At 36.2% G+C, this 21,463-nt stretch overlaps 4 protein-coding genes and 1 long non-coding RNA gene across 7 annotated transcripts; 3 read left to right on the plus strand and 2 right to left on the minus strand.

Moving 5' to 3' along the window:
• The first annotated feature begins 1,882 nt into the window (after nucleotides 1-1,882).
• On the plus strand, nucleotides 1,883-3,353 carry LOC108856447 (F-box protein At2g38590-like). Its single transcript, XM_018630249.2, has one exon. It carries the CDS (start codon nucleotides 1,940-1,942, stop codon nucleotides 3,194-3,196), a length of 1,257 nt encoding a protein of 418 aa, XP_018485751.2. The 5' UTR covers nucleotides 1,883-1,939; the 3' UTR covers nucleotides 3,197-3,353.
• Nucleotides 3,354-6,711: 3,358 nt separating this feature from the next.
• LOC108852757 (uncharacterized) lies at nucleotides 6,712-8,125 on the minus strand. The gene is made up of 4 exons (XR_001949591.2): nucleotides 7,946-8,125; nucleotides 7,707-7,798; nucleotides 7,532-7,614; nucleotides 6,712-6,894 (listed from the first exon to the last, which is right to left on the minus strand). It is a non-coding gene; the product is annotated as an uncharacterized LOC108852757 (long non-coding RNA).
• Nucleotides 8,126-10,701: 2,576 nt separating this feature from the next.
• On the minus strand, nucleotides 10,702-16,810 carry LOC108845011 (tryptophan aminotransferase-related protein 1-like). Of its 3 annotated transcripts, XM_057010306.1 has the most exons (6): nucleotides 16,518-16,810; nucleotides 15,762-16,259; nucleotides 12,405-12,708; nucleotides 11,820-12,097; nucleotides 11,146-11,438; nucleotides 10,702-11,047 (listed from the first exon to the last, which is right to left on the minus strand). In XM_057010306.1, exons 3-6 carry the CDS (start codon nucleotides 12,675-12,677, stop codon nucleotides 10,848-10,850), a joined length of 1,044 nt encoding a protein of 347 aa, XP_056866286.1. In that variant the 5' UTR covers nucleotides 12,678-12,708; nucleotides 15,762-16,259; nucleotides 16,518-16,810; the 3' UTR covers nucleotides 10,702-10,847. The 3 variants fall into 3 exon arrangements, with proteins under 3 accessions (XP_056866286.1, XP_056866278.1, XP_056866289.1); XM_057010298.1 differs by lacking the exons at nucleotides 15,762-16,259; nucleotides 16,518-16,810 and adding an exon at nucleotides 15,459-15,597; XM_057010309.1 differs by lacking the exons at nucleotides 15,762-16,259; nucleotides 16,518-16,810 and adding an exon at nucleotides 14,598-14,738.
• LOC130496907 (uncharacterized) lies at nucleotides 12,738-15,734 on the plus strand. The gene is made up of 2 exons (XM_056989573.1): nucleotides 12,738-14,745; nucleotides 14,826-15,734. Exons 1-2 carry the CDS (start codon nucleotides 13,771-13,773, stop codon nucleotides 15,732-15,734), a joined length of 1,884 nt encoding a protein of 627 aa, XP_056845553.1. The 5' UTR covers nucleotides 12,738-13,770.
• Nucleotides 16,811-18,222: 1,412 nt separating the features above from the next.
• On the plus strand, nucleotides 18,223-20,193 carry LOC108861859 (F-box protein At2g38590-like). The gene has a single exon (XM_018635834.2). It carries the CDS (start codon nucleotides 18,323-18,325, stop codon nucleotides 19,181-19,183), a length of 861 nt encoding a protein of 286 aa, XP_018491336.2. The 5' UTR covers nucleotides 18,223-18,322; the 3' UTR covers nucleotides 19,184-20,193.
• The last annotated feature ends 1,270 nt before the right edge of the window (nucleotides 20,194-21,463 follow it).

Below are 21,463 nucleotides of genomic sequence, written 5' to 3' on the forward strand. Positions count from 1 at the left end.
TCTTTATATGTTATCATTTTTTGGATTTTGATGAATTTTTGGGTTTAGTAATTGTTTTATTTTTAACACTGAGAATTTTTCATTCATTGAGAGGAGTCAAGCTTCCCCAAAGTAGCATCAAGTTAGTCAAAGACCATAAAACATGCGAAAAAAGTGAAATGCAGAAACAAGAAACTACCAATAGTCAATAGGTAGCTGCAACGTAGAGAAGGAAAAAAAAAGTTCTTAGACCATGATTATTGGTATCCCTTAAGGCATCCCTTAAGGGGGAGCACTAGGATCAAGAGAGAAGAAATAGGAAAAATCCCCTAATTAAGGGATGTTCCTTATGGTTTCTATGACCAAAAAAAAAAGAAAAAAAAAGAAAAGATTAGGGACTTTTCATCATCCCACCAATAATGATGCTCTAATTAGAGAGTGACGTGCTTAAGTCTGAAGGGGCTTAAGGCAAATTTTAAAATAGAGGCCTTTCAATATATTTAAGAAAAAATATTTGAAATAGCTTGTAAACAGAAAAAAATATATGAAATAGCTTGTAAACGCAAAAAAAATAAGGAATAGGAAGATTTACTAGAATAAAAAAGGAAATATCACCATAGAATAACAAAAATATATATTCATGAAAGGGGAGAAGATATATAGCAAAACGATAAAAGAGAAGCACAAAAAAAAAATATCTAAAATCATTTTGGAAAAAATTCATTTGGATGAGATCTTTTACCTATGTAGATATATACAGCCACAAAACTGAATTTTCTTTTTAGTTTAAAACTCTAAATTTTCATATATTTAAAGACAAAAAAAAGTTGTAACTGTAACATTACACATATATAATACCAAAACTGAAAATTAAGGGGCCCTAAAAATTTCATATGTTTTGTGGGGTCTGTGGCCAATGCCTCTTTGCTAACATGTAAGGCACAGTTCTGAGGAGTATGTGTGCGAGCTCCCTTGTTCCTTTAAATTGCTTGCGCTTCCAAAAATAGCATATGGTGCAGCCAAACTGGACTCTTGTGCGCTATATATGTAAGACTGATAGCATTTATCACGTGAAGGCGATGGCAAAAGCTGCCTCATTCCGTTCCACTAATTTGTGGTCAAGCCTCCATGCCAATACCAGATAAGTGAGATTGGATGGGTCTAACAGTGAACCGGACCATATTCAGACAGGATGGATAAAATTGAGTTTATTTTTAATTTGTTATCACAAGAAAAGTATTGATTGTTTTATTTTTTTAAATCACTATAACTATTAAATAAAATATTACATTTAAGTTTGTAAAATTTTCATAACTCACAAATGATAAGTGTTTTACTTTATAATTTAAAATATTGAATTTGAATGTTCGTTTTATTTGGTTTCTATTAAAATTTATAAAATACACATAATGATAATTACAATAATATATTTGACCCGGCCGAAAATAAGACCATAGTAAAAATTAATAGATAATAAAAATTAAAAATAATTTTTAGAAAAAATAGAATAGAATACAGAAATTAAAAAGATAAAAACAAATTAAAAAATTTCTGAACATAGATCCACAACTGTGTAAAAATAAAATATATATTTATATAGTCGAATAAAAGATACATGATATAAAATAATGTAAGAGTATGAAAAAATAAATCGTAAGGAAACATTTAGTTAATTATAATGACAATGAAACTGAATAAATAATAACAATAAATAAAATGATGATTCATACTAATATAGAACAAAACATTTTAAAATCAAAACAAATATCAAACAGAAATCAAAGGTATTATTCTAATTATTTAAATTATTTTCAAATTAACATCCCGCCCGACTCTAGTTCATGATATTATTAACTTGTAGAGTTTGTAGGGTTTTGAGTTCTAATTTTTATATATATAGAGATTCTGAGGCGCAAGGGATCCGAGGGACAAACACAAAAACTTGTTCAAGACTGAAACAATGACGAAGATCTCCGATCTTCCAATAAATTTGGTAGAGGAGATTCTCTATAGGGTCCCTGTTAAAAATATGAGAGAAGTTCGATTAACTTGCAAAGACTGGGACACTTTATCCCAAAGCCAAAGCTTTTCAAAGATGCATAGCGCAGTAAGAAGGGAAGTTGAGTCTATGATGATCGTACTGATGGATTTCAATCTATATCTCACCAAGGTTGTTCTCTCGGACAATGAAGATCCAACCATAGAGTATAAAGGTAAACTTAACAAACAAATCAAAATATCTCAAGCTTTCCACTGTGATGGTTTATTGCTATGTGTCTTGGAAGATGATGATACCAAAGCTATTGTTTGGAATCCCTATTGGGGTCAAACAAGATCGATAGAATTTAGATTTTCTCACCGCCGAAGGGTGGGCCCCCGAAAGGTGGGATGTGACAGGTTCAAATATGCTCTAGGATACGAGGACAAAGGCTCTTGTCGTGGTTACAAATTCTTGAGGTTTATAGAATACTACGTTGACTATGAGACCAGAAAAGAGTTTGACTGGTATGAGATTTACGATTTCGACTCTAGTACATGGAAGACTCTTGATGTCACTCCAAACTCGCGTATATTATGTCATCAGGAGAAGGGTGGCGTGTCTCTCAAAGGAAACACTTACTGGCCTGCTTTACAAAGTTACCCAGAAAATTACTCGATTGATCACATGATCTGTTTCGATTTTGCAAGTGAGAGTTTTGGTCCCCTTCTGCGTCTCCCTTTTAGCGCTGGGCATGGTGACTATGTTACTTTATCATGTGTTAGAGAAGAGAAGCTTGCGGCTTTACTTACTCACGACGAAGGAGGTCCATTGGAGTTTGACATATGGATTAGTACTAAGATTGAGGCCGAGAAGGTGTTGTGGAGCAAGTTCTTGAGAGTGGTAACGGAAACGGGATTTTTCGCTCTGGTGAATTCTCGTGGTTACTTTATTGACGAGGAGAAGAAAGTGGCCATGGGTTTTGCAGAATACGACACCAGAACATTTAACATCGTTGGAGAGGCTGGATATTTAAAAGAGCTGGAACTCGTAGAAGGTTTACGCGGTAACATAGTGTATGGTAGGGCAATAGCGTACTCTTATGTTCCAAGCCTAGTGCAAATTAAGCAACCTGATGCAGGAGGTAAATGGAAACACCAAAGCGACTTAGAAAAGCAACGATTTGATCAAAAAATGTCTGGACTTGTTGCAGTTAAAAATCGTATCAAGTTTTGGTAATCTGCAGGAGGAAGGCAAAAGGAGAATAAACGAAATGATGTTTCTTTCAACTATGTATTTTTAATTAAGATGTCGTTTTGGTGTTGGTTTTCCCTACTTTTTCTTTATATGTTATCATTTTTTCTGGATTTTGATGAGTTCAATTATTGTTTCTTTTCTTTTTAACACTGAGAATTTTGCATTCATTGAGGGGAGTCAAGCTTCCCCAAAGTAGCATCAAGTTGGTCAAAGACCATAAAACATGCGAAAGAAGTGAAATGCAGAAACAACAAACTACCAATAGGTAGCTGAGAAAAAAAAACATGCGAAATAACTGAAATGCAGAAACAACAAACTACCAATAGGTAGCTGCAACGTAGAGAAGAGAAAAAAAGCCGAACGCTCTTAGAGGAGTATGTGTGCGAGCTCCCTTGTTCCTTTAAATTGCTTGCGCTTCCAAAAAAATAGCAGATGTGCAGCCAAACTGGACTCTTGTGCGCTATGTAAGACTGATAGTGTTTATCTCGTAACGGCGATGGCAAAAGCTGCCTCATTCCGTTCCACTAATGTGTGGTCAAGCCTCCATATACGCCAATACCAGATTGTTTGGAATCCATATTTGTGTCAAACAAGGTTGATAGAAGAATCAGGAAAATGAGTTAAACTCATCTATTGAAAACGTTCGCCCTAATTCTCTCTCAGTATCGAGACCGCGCCGCCAGCCTCTCTTCTGGGCGCCGGAGGGGCCTTTGGCCGCCGGTGTCGGGAAATTTACTCCGCCGCTCGTTCCTCCTCGTCCTCTACTTCGTCATGGTTCTAATCGTCTCTCGCATCGTCATCTCATCGTGTCCTTCCATCGCCACCGTCTCTGTTATCAGCTCCGCGCTCCATCGCGCTCCTCCTCCGCCTACGCCTCTAGCAGTGAAAGAAAGGTCCCTCATCTCCACCCTTCCCGTAACCATCTTCAACCACCACTACTCACGAATCTACTGCGCCAGATCTGCTCCTTTAAAGGGTGGACTCACCGGATCTGTCGTCACTGCTCATCGCCCCACCATCGCCCTTGCTCTTACTCCGATTAGTCCGAGGGAGAAAGCTGGATCTGCTCAGCTTGAGGTCGGACTCAATCGATCTGTGAGTCTCTCCGCTGCAAATCCGTCAAATGCCGTCGAGTCACGAGTTCAAACGCTTCACCACTACGGCCTCTTTAGACGAATCCCTCTGACGTATTCATCCATACTGCAATTTCAAAACTCGTATAAATTTATGGAATCGGAGATGAAGAAAGCATCAACCGCCGACACCACCTCGCTCGACACCACCTCGCTCGCCTCTACCCCTCGCCTTGTTACCGAATCTACTGTGCAAGAATGTGGACTCGTCAGATTTGATTGTTGTTATGTCACCGTTGCGTTTCCAACACACTATGCCGTCTCAAGCATCGACGGTTCTTCACAGTGGTATTCTCTCACCTTTTTGCTCGTCGCTAGGACTACTGTGCAAGAGTGCAAACGCGCCAGATTTGCTCGCTACTTTGTCACCGCTGCGCTTTTATCACATTACGCCGTCTCAAGCATCGACGGTTCTTCACAGAGTCAACCATCCGACGTTCAAACCGGAGTTTCCAAAGCTTTTTACCTCTTATCTGATGTTTGCTCACACAAGTTCAGGTTGAACGAGCACGATGACTGTATGCTTAGGTCTCCTGCGGGTATAAATTGTTGGGCTCGACACGGTAATGTTGAGTTCCGAGGTCTGTACCCAACTAAACCTTCACCTCCGTCATCAATCTTCATCCTAAGCACTTCTTTGGAAGTGAAGCTGGAGCTTGAGATTCATCTAGTCTGTTCGGTAAGCCATGTTGGGTTCAAAGCTGAGAGTTCTTGTTTCAGCGCCAAATCAAGTCATGTAGGACTTCGTACTCTCAAGGTCGTCTACATTTCTAAAGCTCTTCACCTTAAGCTTTGGTCAGTCAACAACACAAGGTGTATCAACGTCGTTCTCGACTATCAATTGTTCCTAGGAACAATCGCCATGGGATCAAAAGTGGAGCTTCCTATCGGGTCTCTTCATTTCGCTGAGCTTGACTCGCCCCTAGATGATTCTATCCTTAGCTGCTTTGTATTATTTTTTAGTTTCTTTCGACTGTCGAGCATGGCTCCGGATCCGTCTGCTTCTGTTGTAATCGTTCTTGCTCCTTGAGCTTTTTATAATTTAAACCGTGTTACAAAAAAAAAAAGGTTGATAGAAGAATCTAGATTCTCTCACCACCCAGACGGATGGGATAGGTTCAGTTACGCTCTCGGATACGAGGAGAAAGGCTCATCTTGTCGTGACTACAAATTATTGAGGTTTATAGATAAGTATATATGGTATGAGATTTACGATTTCGAGTCTAGTTCATGGAAGAGACTTGATGTCATTCCAAACTGGAGTATACTATGTGGTGATGGTGTGTCTCTCAAAGGAAACACTTACTGGCCTGCTTCACAAAGGAACATTGAAGAAGACATGATTGACGATCACATCATCTGTTTCGATTTTACAAGTGAGAGTTTTGGTCCTCTTCTGCTCTCCCGTTTGAGGGCGTTATGACTGTGTGAGCCCTGTTCGTTTGGTTGCCGCCGGTTTCAGCATCAGCGTCGGCGTCGGCGTCAACGGCTGCGTCAAACTCGTTTATCTAATGTTCGTTTCATAGACACCGATGCTGATTGTTATTCGTTTCGAAAATGCAGGAAGTTGACTCTGACGCCGACGCATAAAGCATAATTAAGTGTTGTTCGTTTGATAGACGTTGCGGCTATTTTTATTTTATTCATATTTTATTTTTAAAAATTTATAACATTGTCTTTTAAATAAATAAAATGTAGTTTAAATATATTTACATCTATAAAAATATTATGTTTACTTGATAATATTTTTTTGGTCAAATATACAAATATAACAATATTTTTGTCATTAAACTAAATCATACATTTAATTTTCGAAATTAGCACTTTAAACAAATAACGCAAATACGTGTCACAGATAAAAGAAACATTAAATTAAGTTGGTTGATAAAAAAAATTACATCAAGCCTTACTATCACACTAGATTTCGACCGGCACAACCGTGCAGGTACTTGTTTTCAGTTTTATATACATATATATTTATTTTAGATCATTAGTGATACGCATTTTTAATGTTAATAATATATTTAAACTTTTAAGTAACTATTTCAAATATAATCATTGTATAATTTACGTGTCGTTATTAATTAATTAATTGTCTAAAACCATTACATGTATTTGTTATTTCTTATTATATATTTATATTATTGTATTTGCATATATTTATTCAAAAAATAGTATATGCATGAAACAACATATTTCAAAATTATTTTGTACAAAATTTATGTCTAATTCTGACCTGTAGACCTACAAACCCAGAAATCTTTTTAGCAATATTTTTCTACATATTTATTTGTCTGATTTGCTTTGTAGTTAACTTTTTGTATTTTAAAACTTTTTTATGGGATACACTAAAAGGAATAGATGAGCTTTGAAAGAGTGTTCATTGATTCATTCACAATGATAAAAAAAATCAGTTCTTTTAATACAGATTTTCCAATACAATGACAAGTTTCTTTGTACAACAAGACAATAATGAGAAAAGATCACATAGACTCAAGAGTCCAACACTTGGGCAACGATTACTGTCACATCATCAAGCTGTCCCTCCTGCATTTACCAAACATCAAACTCAGAAACTGCTCGTACATGCCAAAATAATCAAAGGAAACCGAACATGTTTAAGAACAAAACAGTTTCAGCCTAAGACCTTACAAAAACTAAGGAGTACCAAACTTGTGGTACTTGAGAACATGTAACTTACTTAAGAACATGTAACAACAAGAAAACGTCTCAAACAATCAATTAGAAAATTTACTATAGCTTTTAGAAATAAGAAACAAGCACTTATCAGCTATCAAGACACTGTTTTCGTATCAGATGGTTTCAGTGATACAAAAAGAATATTAGGCTCAAATCATGGCCCCTCCTTATGCAAAAGTGAACAGAGAGTAAGGGATCGGTAACTCTCACAACGACACATCTAAAGGAAATTTATAGCTCCCACAACGACACATCTAAAGGAAATTAACAGCTGCTGTTAAAAATACAGAAGCTTGGACACTAGCAAAGAAAATCAATCAGTCTCAGCATTGAATTATAACAGATCAGACTCGTACATAACTCAATATTCTAATTATAAGCTATAACAGATCAGACTCGTACATAACTCAATATTCTAATCAAATGTGTAATTATTATAGCAACCGGCTCTCTTCTCGACTGTAGAGACAAAAGAAAGATGTACCTAAGAGTACTTGTAATGCTTCTCGGATAACTCAGCTACAAGGTAAGACCAGAAGCTCAGACCACTATTTTGAACAAAGGTTCCTGTAAAAACAGACCAGAAGCTGCAGTTGATATGATAGCTTCCATAGTTATAAAACAGAAAGAGACTTAAGAAAGTTTCTAAGAGATGTAACCTGAGCGCACAGCACAAGAGCATCAAGTAAAGCTGAGAAAACTGTAGAAAGCTCAGACCAGAAGCTCAGACCACTATTTGAACAAAGGGTTCCTGTAAAAACAGATAGAAATATATCAATGTTTATCAAGACAAGAACACTTTAGTTCTCAGACAAAATGATACCCAATAAACAAGAAACAACACTTAGCATTCTAAACAGTAGTAAGCAAACAAAATCCAGAAAAGGAGAGAGCTTACGAGAGAGTGAGATGAGATGAGCTTCAAGAGATCGAGAGAACGAAAGAGAGAGAGAGCTGGGTTCGAGAGAGAGAGAGAGAGAGAGATGGGTTTGAGATCGAGAGAGATGGGTCTGAGATCGAGATTCGAGAGAGATGGAGAAGAAAAGGCAGTGGCGTCAATGGAGAAGATAAGACGTCTGCGTCAAAATAGCTTAGGTTTTTAGTGAATTAGGTTAAGGGTAAAATAGTAAATAGGTTAAGTAGACGCTGGTTATTAATCGCGACCACGGGATTTTCTCGGCGTCTGATGCAGGTACTGGCGTTTAGACGCAGACGCAGATGCACGTATCGGCGTCGATGAAACGAACAAATTTGCTGCGAAAATCATTGCCGCAGACGCAAACGCCGGATCTACGGCAACCAAACGAACAGCACTAAATCATGCGTTAGAGAAGAGAAGCTTGCGGTTTTACTTAATCCAAACGAAGTATGTCCAACTGAGTTTGAGATATGGATTACTACTAAAATTGAGACCAGAGAGGTGTTGTGGAGCAAGTTCTTGAGGGTGGTGGCAACGGAACTTGACCCTCTGATTACAGCTGACAGTTTCTTCATTGACGAGGAGAAGAAAGTCGCCATGGATTTTAAAGAAGACTACTCCAAAACATTTAACATTGTTGGAGAGGATGGATACTTAAAATAGCTGAAACTCGTGGAACGTCTTGGCAGTGATGGGAACTGTAGGGCAAGTGCGTGTTCTTATGTTCCAAGCCTAGTGCAGATCAAGCAACCTGCTTCAGGACGTAAAAGGAAACCACAATGCAGACTTAGAAAAGCAACTATATGATTAAAACATGTTGAATCTTGCCGCTATTGAAAAGCGAAGCAGTGTGTAATACTCTGTAGGAGGATGGAAATGAGATAAAACGAGATATGATTATTCTTTTTGATTTGTGTTTGTCATTTTAGTCGTACATTTATGTCTTTCATGTATGCCTTTTATTTACTCTTAGCAGTTAGCTCTTCTGTGCAGCGTGTCTTTCTTAAGATGAAATATCTAAAATATCACACTGCTGATTGTGTATTGTTATGACATGCGTCTAGATATTCTCACCGTCCACGGGGATGTTTATAGATCAGTATGTATATTCGGCCAGAAGCCATTTTTGTTGTATGAAATCTAAGACTTCGACTCTGGTTTATGGAGGACTCGATGTTACTCAACACTGGCGTATATGGTTTAGTCAGCTAGGCGTGTCTCTCAAGGGAAACTCTTACTAGCTTTTTTCACAAAGGAACACACGTTATAAAATCCACGAGAGAAAGACACTCCAAATTTTATTATCTGGCTATATACTCTCATTTTTATTCCTTATTTAATTTAACTTTGTATTTTTTTTGTCGCATTAGCGGTAATTTTACAAATGAACTATTAAATTCATCAACAATTTTTGTTATGTAACACAGAAACAAAAATATGTTTTAACGAACACTAGATTTTGACCCGCACTTTAAAAAGCGCGGGAATTTATTTTGTTGGACTATTTTGAAAAATTTACATAAATTTATAACATAGTTTATGGTACAGAGTTTTGGTTTGTATTGAAAATATGCATGATATTCGAATAATCTAAAATATTTTATTAATTTACTCATAATTTTTTAAAGCGCAAGAATTTATTTTGTTGGACTATTTTGAAAAATTTACATAAATTGATAAATAGTTATTGTATAGAGTTTTGGTTTGTATTAAAAGATGCATGATATTCGAATAATATAAAATATTTGATTAATTTACTCATAATTTTTTAATTGTATATAAAATTGAATAAACTTATGATTTCTTAGATTTTGATGAAATTTTTAATGTCATTTGAAAAAGTGAAAATAGTAATAAATATATAAGAATTTTACACCACTATACAAATTTCTAATTAACATAAACCAAATCGGCTGAGTTAAAAAAACATAAACCAAACCTATTGAATGAATATCCAACTGGATGTTAGTTAACTTGCAAATTAATTCAAAATCAGATCCATTTTTTATTTTGTATTTTGAGAATTTTTAAGATATATTTGATTTTTTTCAACATAATTTTAATGGGTACATGAGTGGTGATCCAAACCAAACTCAAACCATAACCAAAATTAAAATACCTAAACTGGATTTAAAAATCTAATAGAACACACATAAATTAATAAATTTGAACCAAACCTAAACAGATATACGAATTCCCATCACTAAATAGACATATGTAATAAATCAAATATTAAATATATTTTTAGTTTAGGCGTGATTGTATTGAGTGGATCAGCATATATATATGTAGAAAGTATAACTCTTGTATTATTAAGTCAGCGAGATACATAATACGCCTTCAATCATTATAGCATATGTATACAAATTATGTTCTTTTAGGTAACAAAAATAAAATTTCCTAAAATCTAATTTAAGATGATTAAGCATTAATTATGAGTGGCATGCCATTGTAAATAAATAAAAAATCTAATGACAGAATCTTAATAGGTATTTTGCTTTAATAGTATAGATAATGTCTGGATAACTCTATGTATAACCCGACTACATAACATAATGTTTGGTTAAGATTATGTATAACCTGGCTAACGTCTATATTAGCTTACAAATTATTCTTATATTAACAAAATATAATCTAACAAACATAATGTCTGTATAAGTTTATATATAACCAACTAACTTACATATTATCCTACAAGTTGTCTATATATGCATCATGTGATTATAATCTAGCAATATAATTAAATTTTCTGGATACAACATAATGTATGGAAATAAGAGAGAACGTTTATATTTATTATAAGATAAATTGAGAAGAAAGGAAATGCTTAACATTACGGAAAAAAAACCATTATTGAAATATCATATGAAAAATAAAAAACTTAAGGTTCAAAGCAGTTAGGATTCCTGATGGTGAGAAGTCTGTGAAGAAACTCTTCAAAGTCTTCGTTGGGGCCAATCATGTTGACGCGCACGTACTTCTTATCACTGCCACATCGGTCTCCCCCTCTTGTCAAAACCTTCTTTTCTTTCAAGAGTCTTTCCAGATCGTTCTCTTCTTTACACCCCAGCCATGCAAACGCTGCAAAAACCATTTCAGTATCCAAAACCATTAGTGAACCACCAAGATCGTTTACAAACATCAAATACATCATCATATAATGGTTTGTAGTTTTATACCAGGAAAAGTGGAGTTGTTTTTGCCAAAGAAGTTGCAAAAGGCTTGAGGGTAATTAGGTAGAGTGAATGTGTCACCGGTCTTATCTACGACCCAGCGTAGTCTCTCCCACCTTGATTTTATCTTCTCGTAACCATACTCGAAGAAGCTCTCCGATTTGATGCGACAAGTTTTGGTGAGTTCGTTGAGGATCGTGGTGGCTCGAATCTGTGACTCCTTTGACACACCAATGGAGTTGATGGTTATGTATTGCACCATCTTCTTGGCCACCTCTATATCCTTCACTAACGCCCACCTTCACTCAAAAAATAGTAAATAATTAATTTCATGCATATAACGAACTTCATACACAAGGACGACCAAATTGGCCTCGTTTCAGTGATTGTTTCTCACACGAAATGAACAAACAAAGTGGAGCAAGTACCCAAAACCGGTCATGAGCATAGCCATGTTAAACATTAGTCAATAGCTCCCGAATTTTAGAAATAATGCACATAAATAAATATTTCCAAAATTATAAAACTTTTATATTAAAATCTTTACTAAATTGCTTATATCTTTCAACATCTCAGGGCCTGCAATTACCATTATCAAACTCTCGAACTATATGTCGAAGGATTCTGGGTCAAGTAACTTAAACGATTTTTAAACAATGTAAGCGGTTAGTTTGACTCACCCGATGCGGGACCCAGCGTGACCGGCGATCTTAGAGAAGGTGAAGAGCATAAGGTCTTGGTCTTGACGGCGAGTGATGGGAGTGTAGTGTGGCCAGTAATACGCAAGGTCGTATATCACTTTCCCACCCCGGTTCACCACCGGCTCTCTGATGGTCCCATCAGGATTGTTCGGTGATGTCACCATCTCGATGTACGGTCCGGGTTTGTTGAACGTTCTTGCCTCTCCTTCCCACTTGTACAGCTGCGACTGAACATACGATGCCTGCTCCTCGTATGTCTATAACAAAACGTATAACATAGATATTAAACGAAATTAGGATAGGAACTTGAGACGTGAGCATTAATATATATTAAAGTTCAATTTATGTTTTTATATTCGGGATGTGTCATGTATTGTGTGCTCATGAAACATGTATTTGCAGACCATCATAACATGTTTCGTAGCTAGGAATAATTAGGTTATGGATTTCAATCTCCAAATTGTGTGATCTACCATGCTACAACCATAGTGCTAACAAGTGATGATGCAATCATTTTGTTATTAATAATGCTGTTTTAATTCTATTCAGTGAGTGAGGGCTTACGGAGTAGTAAGGAACCGCGGCGACAATGCTGAGAGGCTTCGCCTCAGAGAGAGAAGAAAGTGCAAACCAAGCGGCTTGACAAAGCTGTGAAGAGCCCGTACCCACCACGATGTAGCGTTCTTCAGTCGCTGCATTGCCGATCTCACGGTGCAACGCCTTGATCGCCTCAGCAAGATCTTGCTGCAGGAACCAACACACGTTCGTCGTATCGCTAAAGTAGCTCATCAGTTCCCATCCTGGTATCACCACAACACACCTCTCCTTTATCTTCATCCAATACTCTTCGAATGCCGTCGGATTTCCTCTGAGAAAGATTAACATAGGCAAATTTATCTTTCTTTTTACTTTTATTTTATTCGTTATGGACTCTTTTTAAATCTGTTTCTGCGTTAAAAGCTCCTTCACATTTACATGTTATACATATAGTTTTTTTTCAAATATGAAATCATAAAGCTTAGGGTTTTGCAACACAAAATATTTGACCAAAAAACAAAGGGAAGTGTACTAGAATGACTCAAATTAGTTGAGAAATTACTAGAATAACTCTTAAAAGTTTAAAATTACTAACATTATTTTATGGTCGAAAATGTCCTTGACTCTAGTTATAATCAAAAAGTAATATTACAAAAATGCCATTTAAATTAATTAAAAAAAATCGACGACAGACTTATTTAACGAAAAATAAATCTATCATAAGATATGTCTGTTATAAAAACCTGTTGTAAAATATAGATCTGCCAAGTATTTGGTGACAGACTTTTCTGGTACGACAGATTTTTTAAGTCAGCAGATTTTTGTGGCCGATTTAAGATTGTTGATAGATTTATCTATTTTAATCTGTCATATGTAGTAACCGATTTGTTGAAGGAACAATTTCTTTTTTTAAGTAGTCAGAGTTTTGAGACAGATATGTTTATCGTTAATAGACATATATTTTGCTGATAGATATATTTGCCCGATTTAATTTTACGGCAGACTTTTGTATTCATTTGGTGGCAGATTTTTTAAATTGTAGTCTTTGACGGCAGACTTTTAAATAAATTTTAATTACTAGAGTGGGACACAATTCGAATTTCTGGTTAAATTCATCTAAATTTCGGTTTAATTTAAATTGGATCTCGGTTGGGATTGATTAAATTTGTTTTTAATTAATTTTGAAATTTGGTTTAGAGTTATTTTCGGTTTAAATTAATTTAAACCAATTTGAAACATTGGTTTAATCTAAAAGATATGTCCACGTTAACTCCAATTAGGTTTTACGTTCTTTAACGTCTTCTTCTTCCTGTGACCTTCCACTCAGAAACACGTGATCCACTTTCATGGTGACTTACAACTGCATCTTTTAATTCAGATCGAGGAGAGAGTAATGGAACACATAGTTCTCGTCTGTGGGAAGTGGAAAGTTGAGAAAACTAGGTGGTTATTTGAAGTAGACAACGAGCGAGGGAGCATATTGGTTGCTGCGAATGAAAACACTCGATTTGAGGATTTTGTTGAAATTATATTTGAGGATTACGAAGTTGATTTTGCAGATTACGATTTGGAACTGAGGTACGTTTTGCCGAAGCGGAATCTACAAAAACAAAGCATCGATACACCACCTGTGAAAATAGGAAACGATAGGCAGTTTCATGCATTCTTGGGTCTCTACAAAGACGAGAACGTTCGAATATGTGTGGAGTTTAAAGCGAAAAAAATTGCTGGGGAAAGAGCTGCGGAAGATCAGAAACAACCCAAAGAAAGAGATGAACTATTGTGTGAAGACGAAGAAGATACAGCCGAAGAGGGTGATCGATTCGATTACTGTGATGATTCTGATGGAGAAACATCCGATGATGAAAACTTTACCACATACGGGATTCCACCAGACCATGTAGAAGAGGTCCAAGGATCTTGTACAAATATGCTTTATGCGCAAGTCCTTAAAACACAAGAAAGAGAGTCTCCAATGAGTTTATTAGATTTGCGCTCATTCAAATTTGCAGTGGGGCAGAGTTACGATTCAAAAGATGCATTGGAGACACGTCTGAAGATATATTCAGTTGTCCAACGTTTCGATTTTGATGTGGATAAATCTACAAAGAAATTGTTTCGTGTAAAATGTTGGCTAGAAGGTTGTACGTGGAATCTTAGAGCTTCACCAGTAGGTGAGTCTTCAAAGTTTACTATCCGAGTATATGTAGATGAACATACCTGCTCTGTTACAGAACGTCCATCTCGCTCCAGACAAGCTACTCCTGATATTCTTGGACTCTTGTACAAAGACTATGTTGGTGGGGTTGAACCATCTGTTTTGCCAAGTCATGTCTCTACTGCTATGAATATGAGCTTCAGAATCAAGGTCGACTACATTACATCATAAAATATTGTTTCTTTTCTGGCCTTTACTTCTTTTAAATCGTTTTTTTTTGTTTATTGCAGATGGATTACTGGAAAGCTCGTCGTACACTTCAAGCTGCTAGAGATCTCGTAATGGGTACTTCAGAGAGTGGATATCAGGAATTACCTACTTACCTGCACAAGATCGGAATGTCAAATCCAGGAACTTTAACTCGATTGGAAGTTGATACAAACAACAGATTTAAGTACTTATTCCTTGCATTCGGTGCTAGCATTACTGGCTTTCCATTTATGAGGAAGGTTGTGGTGGTTGATGGAACGTTTCTGCAAGGAAAATACAAAGGAACGCTTCTGATTGCAACATCACAGGATGGTAATTTTCAAATCTTTCCAATTGCGTTTGCTGTCGTTGACACAGAAAATGATGAATCATGGACATGGTTTTTCCGCCAACTCAGCCGTGTGATACCAGATGATGAAGGATTAGCGTTAATCTCAGACAGGCACAAGTCAATAGAGAAAGCTATTGCAGTGGTCTATCCATTGGCAAGCAGGGGAATTTGCACGTACCACTTATATAAAAACATCTTGTTACGATACAGAGGGCGTGATTTATTTGGATTTGTGAAAAAAGCCGCCAACTCTTTTAGGTTAACTGACTTTCAAGCAACCTTCGAGAGAATCAAAGAGATAAATCCAGATTTGCATGCTTACTTGGAACGTGCTGATGTACGTAAGTGGGCACGAGCTCATTTTAGAGGTGATAGATATAACCTCCTTACAAGTAACATAGCTGAATCAATAAACAGAGCTTTGTCGGGTGCTAGAAGCTTGCCTATTGTTCACCTTTTAGAGTCAATCCGATTAATGATGACACGCTGGTTTGCAACAAGAAAACATGACGCTGAGTTGATGAAAACCTCTCTTACTCGTGGTGTAGAGAAGATGTTGGAGGTAAGAAATTTTCAATCAGATTTTGTGTCTCGTTAGACTATATGGACAGCACACACAACAAACCTATCATCACTCGCTCCTCCCGAGGCCAATTTCTGCAAATAGGAAGAATGTCTTGGAGCTCTTTCAATGTAGGTCCTTGTGAAGTCGGGACATTCATCTTCAGCCAAAAACTCTCATGCTCCACATCCCAAATCTCATCCTTGTCGAAAGGATCACAGTTTAGTCCCGTAATCTCCTCAAACTCATAAAGAGAGAACCGCAGTGGCATAGAGTCTATCAAGGACCACATCTCATGATTGCTCTCAATGGCCAATTGATTGGCGAGAAAATGGTGAACGCAAGAAGCAGACCAAGTGTACTTCAACTCTTTGAGCTTCAAAATCACTCCAACAGCTGACTCCCTCAAGTCAGACGCAACGTCATCCCCAAGATCTTCTAGCACCGCTTGAATGTTGGCCATGAAACAACTATGGTTCATGCTCCTACCCTGAATTGGGGTTTTTCCAACATCATACAAACGAGGAGGATACTTTCGTTCACCCGAAGAAGAAGCCATACCTGAAAAAAAAATAAGTGGAATCAAAGAACTGATTTTTAAAAAAAAAGGAATTGGAAACAGAGAAATCCAATACAACACTTGATACACATAGATTTCATACTAACATACATTAGCTTATAGAGAAACAGAGAAAACCCAAACCAATTTTCGAAATTAGGGATTTGAAATTAGTAATTAGGGTTTTAAAATTTAACAGCAATCAATCTGAATGCAATCAATTGTTGAAATTACTTTCTAAGACATAGATTATATCTTACAGATTCAAGGAACTCGATTTATGGTGGAGGAGTGAGGTGAAATTGAGTTCTTCCTCACTGATGACAGAGACGAAATCGATGGAGGTGTGGAGAAAAACAGAGATGAAGACAATCAATGGTAGAGTAGTTGTCGAAGAAGATAAAAGTGATGGAGGTTGAGTTTCTGGACGAACGATTGAGATGGAGGAAAAAGATGGAGATGGAGATGGCTATGGATTATGGATGAAGTTTGTCGTGGGGGAGAAAAGATGACGAGTTCTGTCTTATTTTTTTTTCTTTTTTTATTTGTTTTCTTTTTTTTATTAAACTGTATTTTATTAATAAAAAATACTTATAATTTTGTGTTTAGTGTTTAGAAGGATGGGTTTTTAGTAAATTTGGTTGCTTTGCCATTTAGTGTAGTAATTATAAAATTATAAGAGTCGTTCTAGTATTTATGGGAATTATTAGAGTCATTCTAAGTAATTTCCCAAAAACAAAAAACAAAATTTATTTTGTCAAAAAAGTATTTGACGATAGTGTCAAACACAAATACTATAAACAAAAGAAAATTTGAAACAATCGAAATTGATGACAGACGTCCGATGTTTGAGATTACAAACTTATTTTTTATCTAAATTTTTTTGCGGAAAGTCATTAAGCCATTATTAATTTAATTTTTCTCAAAGAAAAAAAATATAATCATGCATATTTGTTACTTGGAATTAAAACGAACTTAGCCGAATTTTTGGAAAAATTAACACATACTGGTCGAGATTGATGACAGCGTTGGTTGCATCACTGCCGGAAATCTTCAAGTTTTCAAACCCAACCATCTTCTCCATGACCTCGTGATCACTATGCTGCTGCTATTGTATGTAATGTGTATGAAGATCGTATGGACTATGGTACTATTTATAAGCAGAAGGTAAAAGTTATGTGCTGTGTATCAGTGTATCTGTCAGCATATGGATAAAGATGCTCCCAACTTTTGTGGTCAATATTTTGCTTATTCAACACTTTTGGGTCATATGTATATCATAAATCATAATTATGTTCACTTTTTGTTATGCCAAGTGTCTTACGAATCTATAAACTTGTGTACACAGTCAATTTACGAAAGGAACTGCAAATAAAAAGATTGTTACCTAAATACATACTTTGATTTACCTACTGTGTAATTGATAAAAATGTTAACATAATTAATGCATGCCACGCAAGAGATAAGAACATAGGTTTTACTCTAGCTGTATAAGCAACGTGTTGTGTTATATTTCGACTAGCAATTTCCCCTTTATTTGTTCTTATTGTCAATCTGTAATAATTAATTATTTAAGATATTTTACTATGTATGTAGATATAGAATTATGAAAATTAGTCTTGGTAAATCTTTGGAGTGTAATGTGATCTGTATAGGGGTTTCCAAAAATTGGAAGCTATAGTCGTGAAATAAGAATTTGGTTCCAACAATCGGTTTGCTTGGTTTTAGTTGTTTTCCTACGGTCCTACCCTAATCAAGACCCAGTTGTTGAAACATGACGACGCAAATACAAAAAAAAAAGTTTCTAAGATCAAGAAACACAGGAATTATTATGAATGTGTTATGTGATTATTCTAAGAAAATATATTATATATAATATATCTAGCCCATGGTAGGCCCAGCTTCGTATAAGGGTTTTCGAGTTTTCGGTTATATTTACATATATTTGTAGCCTCTCAAGTCGTGACGTAGGGTTTCCGAGTCTAAGTGTTTGCGTATACGTAGAGATTCTGAGGTACAAGGGATCAGGAGACAAACAACAAAAACCTAGTTACCATTTCAAACAATGACGAAGATCTCTGATCTTCCAATAAATTTGGTAGAGGAGATTCTCTATAGGGTCCCTGTTAAAAATATGAGAGAAGTTCGATTAACTTGCAAAGACTGGGACACTTTATCCAAAAGCCGAAGCTTTTCAAAGATGCATAGCGCAGTAAGAAGGGAAGTTGAGTCTATGATGATCGTACTGATGGATTTCAACCTATATCTCACCAAGGTTGTTCTCTCGGACAATGAAGATCCAATCATAGAGTATAAAGGTAAACTTAACAAACAAATCAAAATATCTCAAGCTTTCCACTGTGATGGTTTATTGCTATGTGTCTTGGAAGATGATGATACCAAAGCTATTGTTTGGAATCCCTATTGGGGTCAAACAAGGTCGATAGAATTTAGATTTTCTCACCGCACATATAGACGGGAAAGGTTCAGTTACGCTCTCGGATACGAGGACAAGGGCTCTTGTCGTAGTTACAAATTCTTGAGGTTTATAGATCAGTACGTTGACTATGCGACGAGAGAGCAGTTTGTATGGTATGAGATTTACGATTTCGACTCTAGTTCATGGAAGACTCTTGATATCACTCCACACTGGCGTATACTATGTAAACAGCCTGGCGTGTTTCTAAAAGGAAACACTTACTGGCCTGCTTCACAAAGGAATTACACAGAAGAAGACGTGCTTGACGATCACATAATCTGCTTCAATTTTCCAAGTGAGAGTTTTGGTCATCTTCTGCGCCTGCCGTTTGACGCTGGGCATCATGACTATGTGACTTTATCATGTGTTAGAGAAGAGAAGCTTGCAGTTTTACTTACTCACAACGAAGCAGGTCCAATGGAGTTTGAGATATGGATTACTACTTAGATTGAGGCAGAAAAGGTGTTGTGGAGCAAGTTCTTGAGAGTGGAGGAACCGGATCTTGACCCTCTGATTACATGTGATAGTTTCTTCATTGACGAGGAGAAGAAAGTTGCCATGGGTTTTGAAGAAGACTACTCCAAAACATTTAACATTGTTGGAGAGGCTGGATACTTAAAAAAACTGAAACTCTTAGAACGTTTAGGTTTAGGCGGAAAGATACACTGTAGGGCAAAGGCTTGTTCTTATGTTCCAAGCCTAGTGAAAATTAAGCAACCTGCTGCAGGAGGTAAAAGGAAGCACCAAAGTGACTTGGAAAAGCAACTATTTGATCAAAAAATGTCTGGACTTCTTGCAGCTAAAAATCGTAGCAAGTTTTGGTAATCTACAGGAGGAATGCAAAAGGAGAATAAACGAGATGATTAGTCTTTCAATTATGTCGTTCATTTACTCTTAGCTCTTTTGATTCAGCGTGTTTTTGGTGTTGGGTTTCCCTTTTTTGTATATGCTATCATTTTTGGATTTTGATGATTTTTTGGGTTTAATTATCGTTTCTTAGAGCATTGTTTATTGGTGAGACCCTTAAGTGTTGCTTAATAAATTTTTAACTATTAAAATTGAGATAAGCAACTTTGTTAAGGGACACTTAATTATAGTGGTTTAATGGTGGTTACTTAATTAAGGTTCTTAACAATAAAAATATTAAATTTAATTTTAAATTTTTTTTTTAAAGATTAAACTTATTTTATTAAATAAAACAAAGTAAAACATAACATTTTAAACATGTGAATGAGAATTGAGAGAATAGATTTGTGATGAGTGTGTTTGTGATGAGAATTGAGAGAATGGATTTGTGATGGGTGTGTTTGTGATGAGAATTGAGGGCAACGTGAAAATGTGATGAGCGTGTATTGTTGAAAACCTGAAAGGCAAAAGAAATACTAGTTGTGACCTCTCGGCAAAAAAAATACTAGTTGTGAAAGAATGAAGAGATTGGAAGGGCAAAAGACTACACATATGGAGAGATTGGAGAACACAATTTATATGTGTGTTTCTGATGCAAAAAAAAAAAATACAAAACCATTTGTATACAAGACAAGCCTGACTTTCATGATACAAGAATACAAGACAAGCACTGTCCTTGTCTGTCCCGTGACCTCTCTCGTGTACTCTCTCAGCTTTCAGTCTCATGTTCTCGTCTGCCTGCATTACAAGATCAATATAAACACTTAACATAACATTAACATTTACATAATAACAGGAACAAGAAACAGAACAACACTTGGACATTTTAACAATAACAGGAACATTTAACAGAACAACACTTAGACATTTTAGCAATAGCAGGAACAATATCAATTTAAACTACAAACATAACAGGAGCAAGACAAGGCTTATGAACATCGGGAAAATGTATAACTCACTTTGAAATCAATCATACGCAGCAAAGAACTCTAGAGGTTTTGGATATTTACTAGGATCAAAGCTTGGTTCTTTTTGAGGCGATTCACTGCAACAAGAATATTTATAGGCTTTTACCAGGAACAAAACGACCTTACCTTGTGATCAAAAATTAGATCATGACTTTTCAAAGCTGCGAATACTGCCTGTCACCGTTCAATCACTTCCGTGCTGCAATACTTCTTCAATGTCTCAGAGCATCTCCCTGGCTCATATATGGGAAACTAATTAGAACAAATCAAAAATTGCACGGCCTCATTGGAACTTGAAAGCAAAGAAACATAGAAAACAAAAGGGATAGCTTGAAGTTAGAAAGAACTTGAAGGAGAAAGGACTTGTAGAAAGGGGATTTAATTAAAACAATGCCGTAACTAAAACAACAACCTTTGATGGAGCTTCTTCTTTGCTTTCTTCTCCCTGATTGGATTCAAACTTGTTTCCATCCTCTTCCCGATAGTTGCCTCCTCAGAAACTCCGATCTCACTTCCACCGAGAGGGAGTCGCCTTTCGCTTTCGAGAGAAAACGAACGAAAGAGAAAATGAAAAAAAAAATTCACGAAACCTCGACACTGCTTCTCTCCCCTGTAATACCGCGACATGTGGCTCGTAAGGGACTTATCGTAATTAAGCTACGCCCCTTGCTTTAATCTCATTTTTTCTTTATTTTTAAATCCCAATTATGCTAACCAACCCTTTCCCCTTTTAAAGCTCCCCAATAAACATGCTCTTAGGTTTTCGACTTTCCTATTTACTCGTCTCTTAGCTTGTGGGGATGCCTTGCCTCACTGAATAACTGAATATTAATAAAGAACTTTCCACTTTTGA

Source organism: Raphanus sativus, chromosome 1, assembly GCF_000801105.2.
Source record: "Raphanus sativus cultivar WK10039 chromosome 1, ASM80110v3, whole genome shotgun sequence".
Classification (NCBI taxonomy): Eukaryota; Viridiplantae; Streptophyta; class Magnoliopsida; order Brassicales; family Brassicaceae; genus Raphanus; species Raphanus sativus.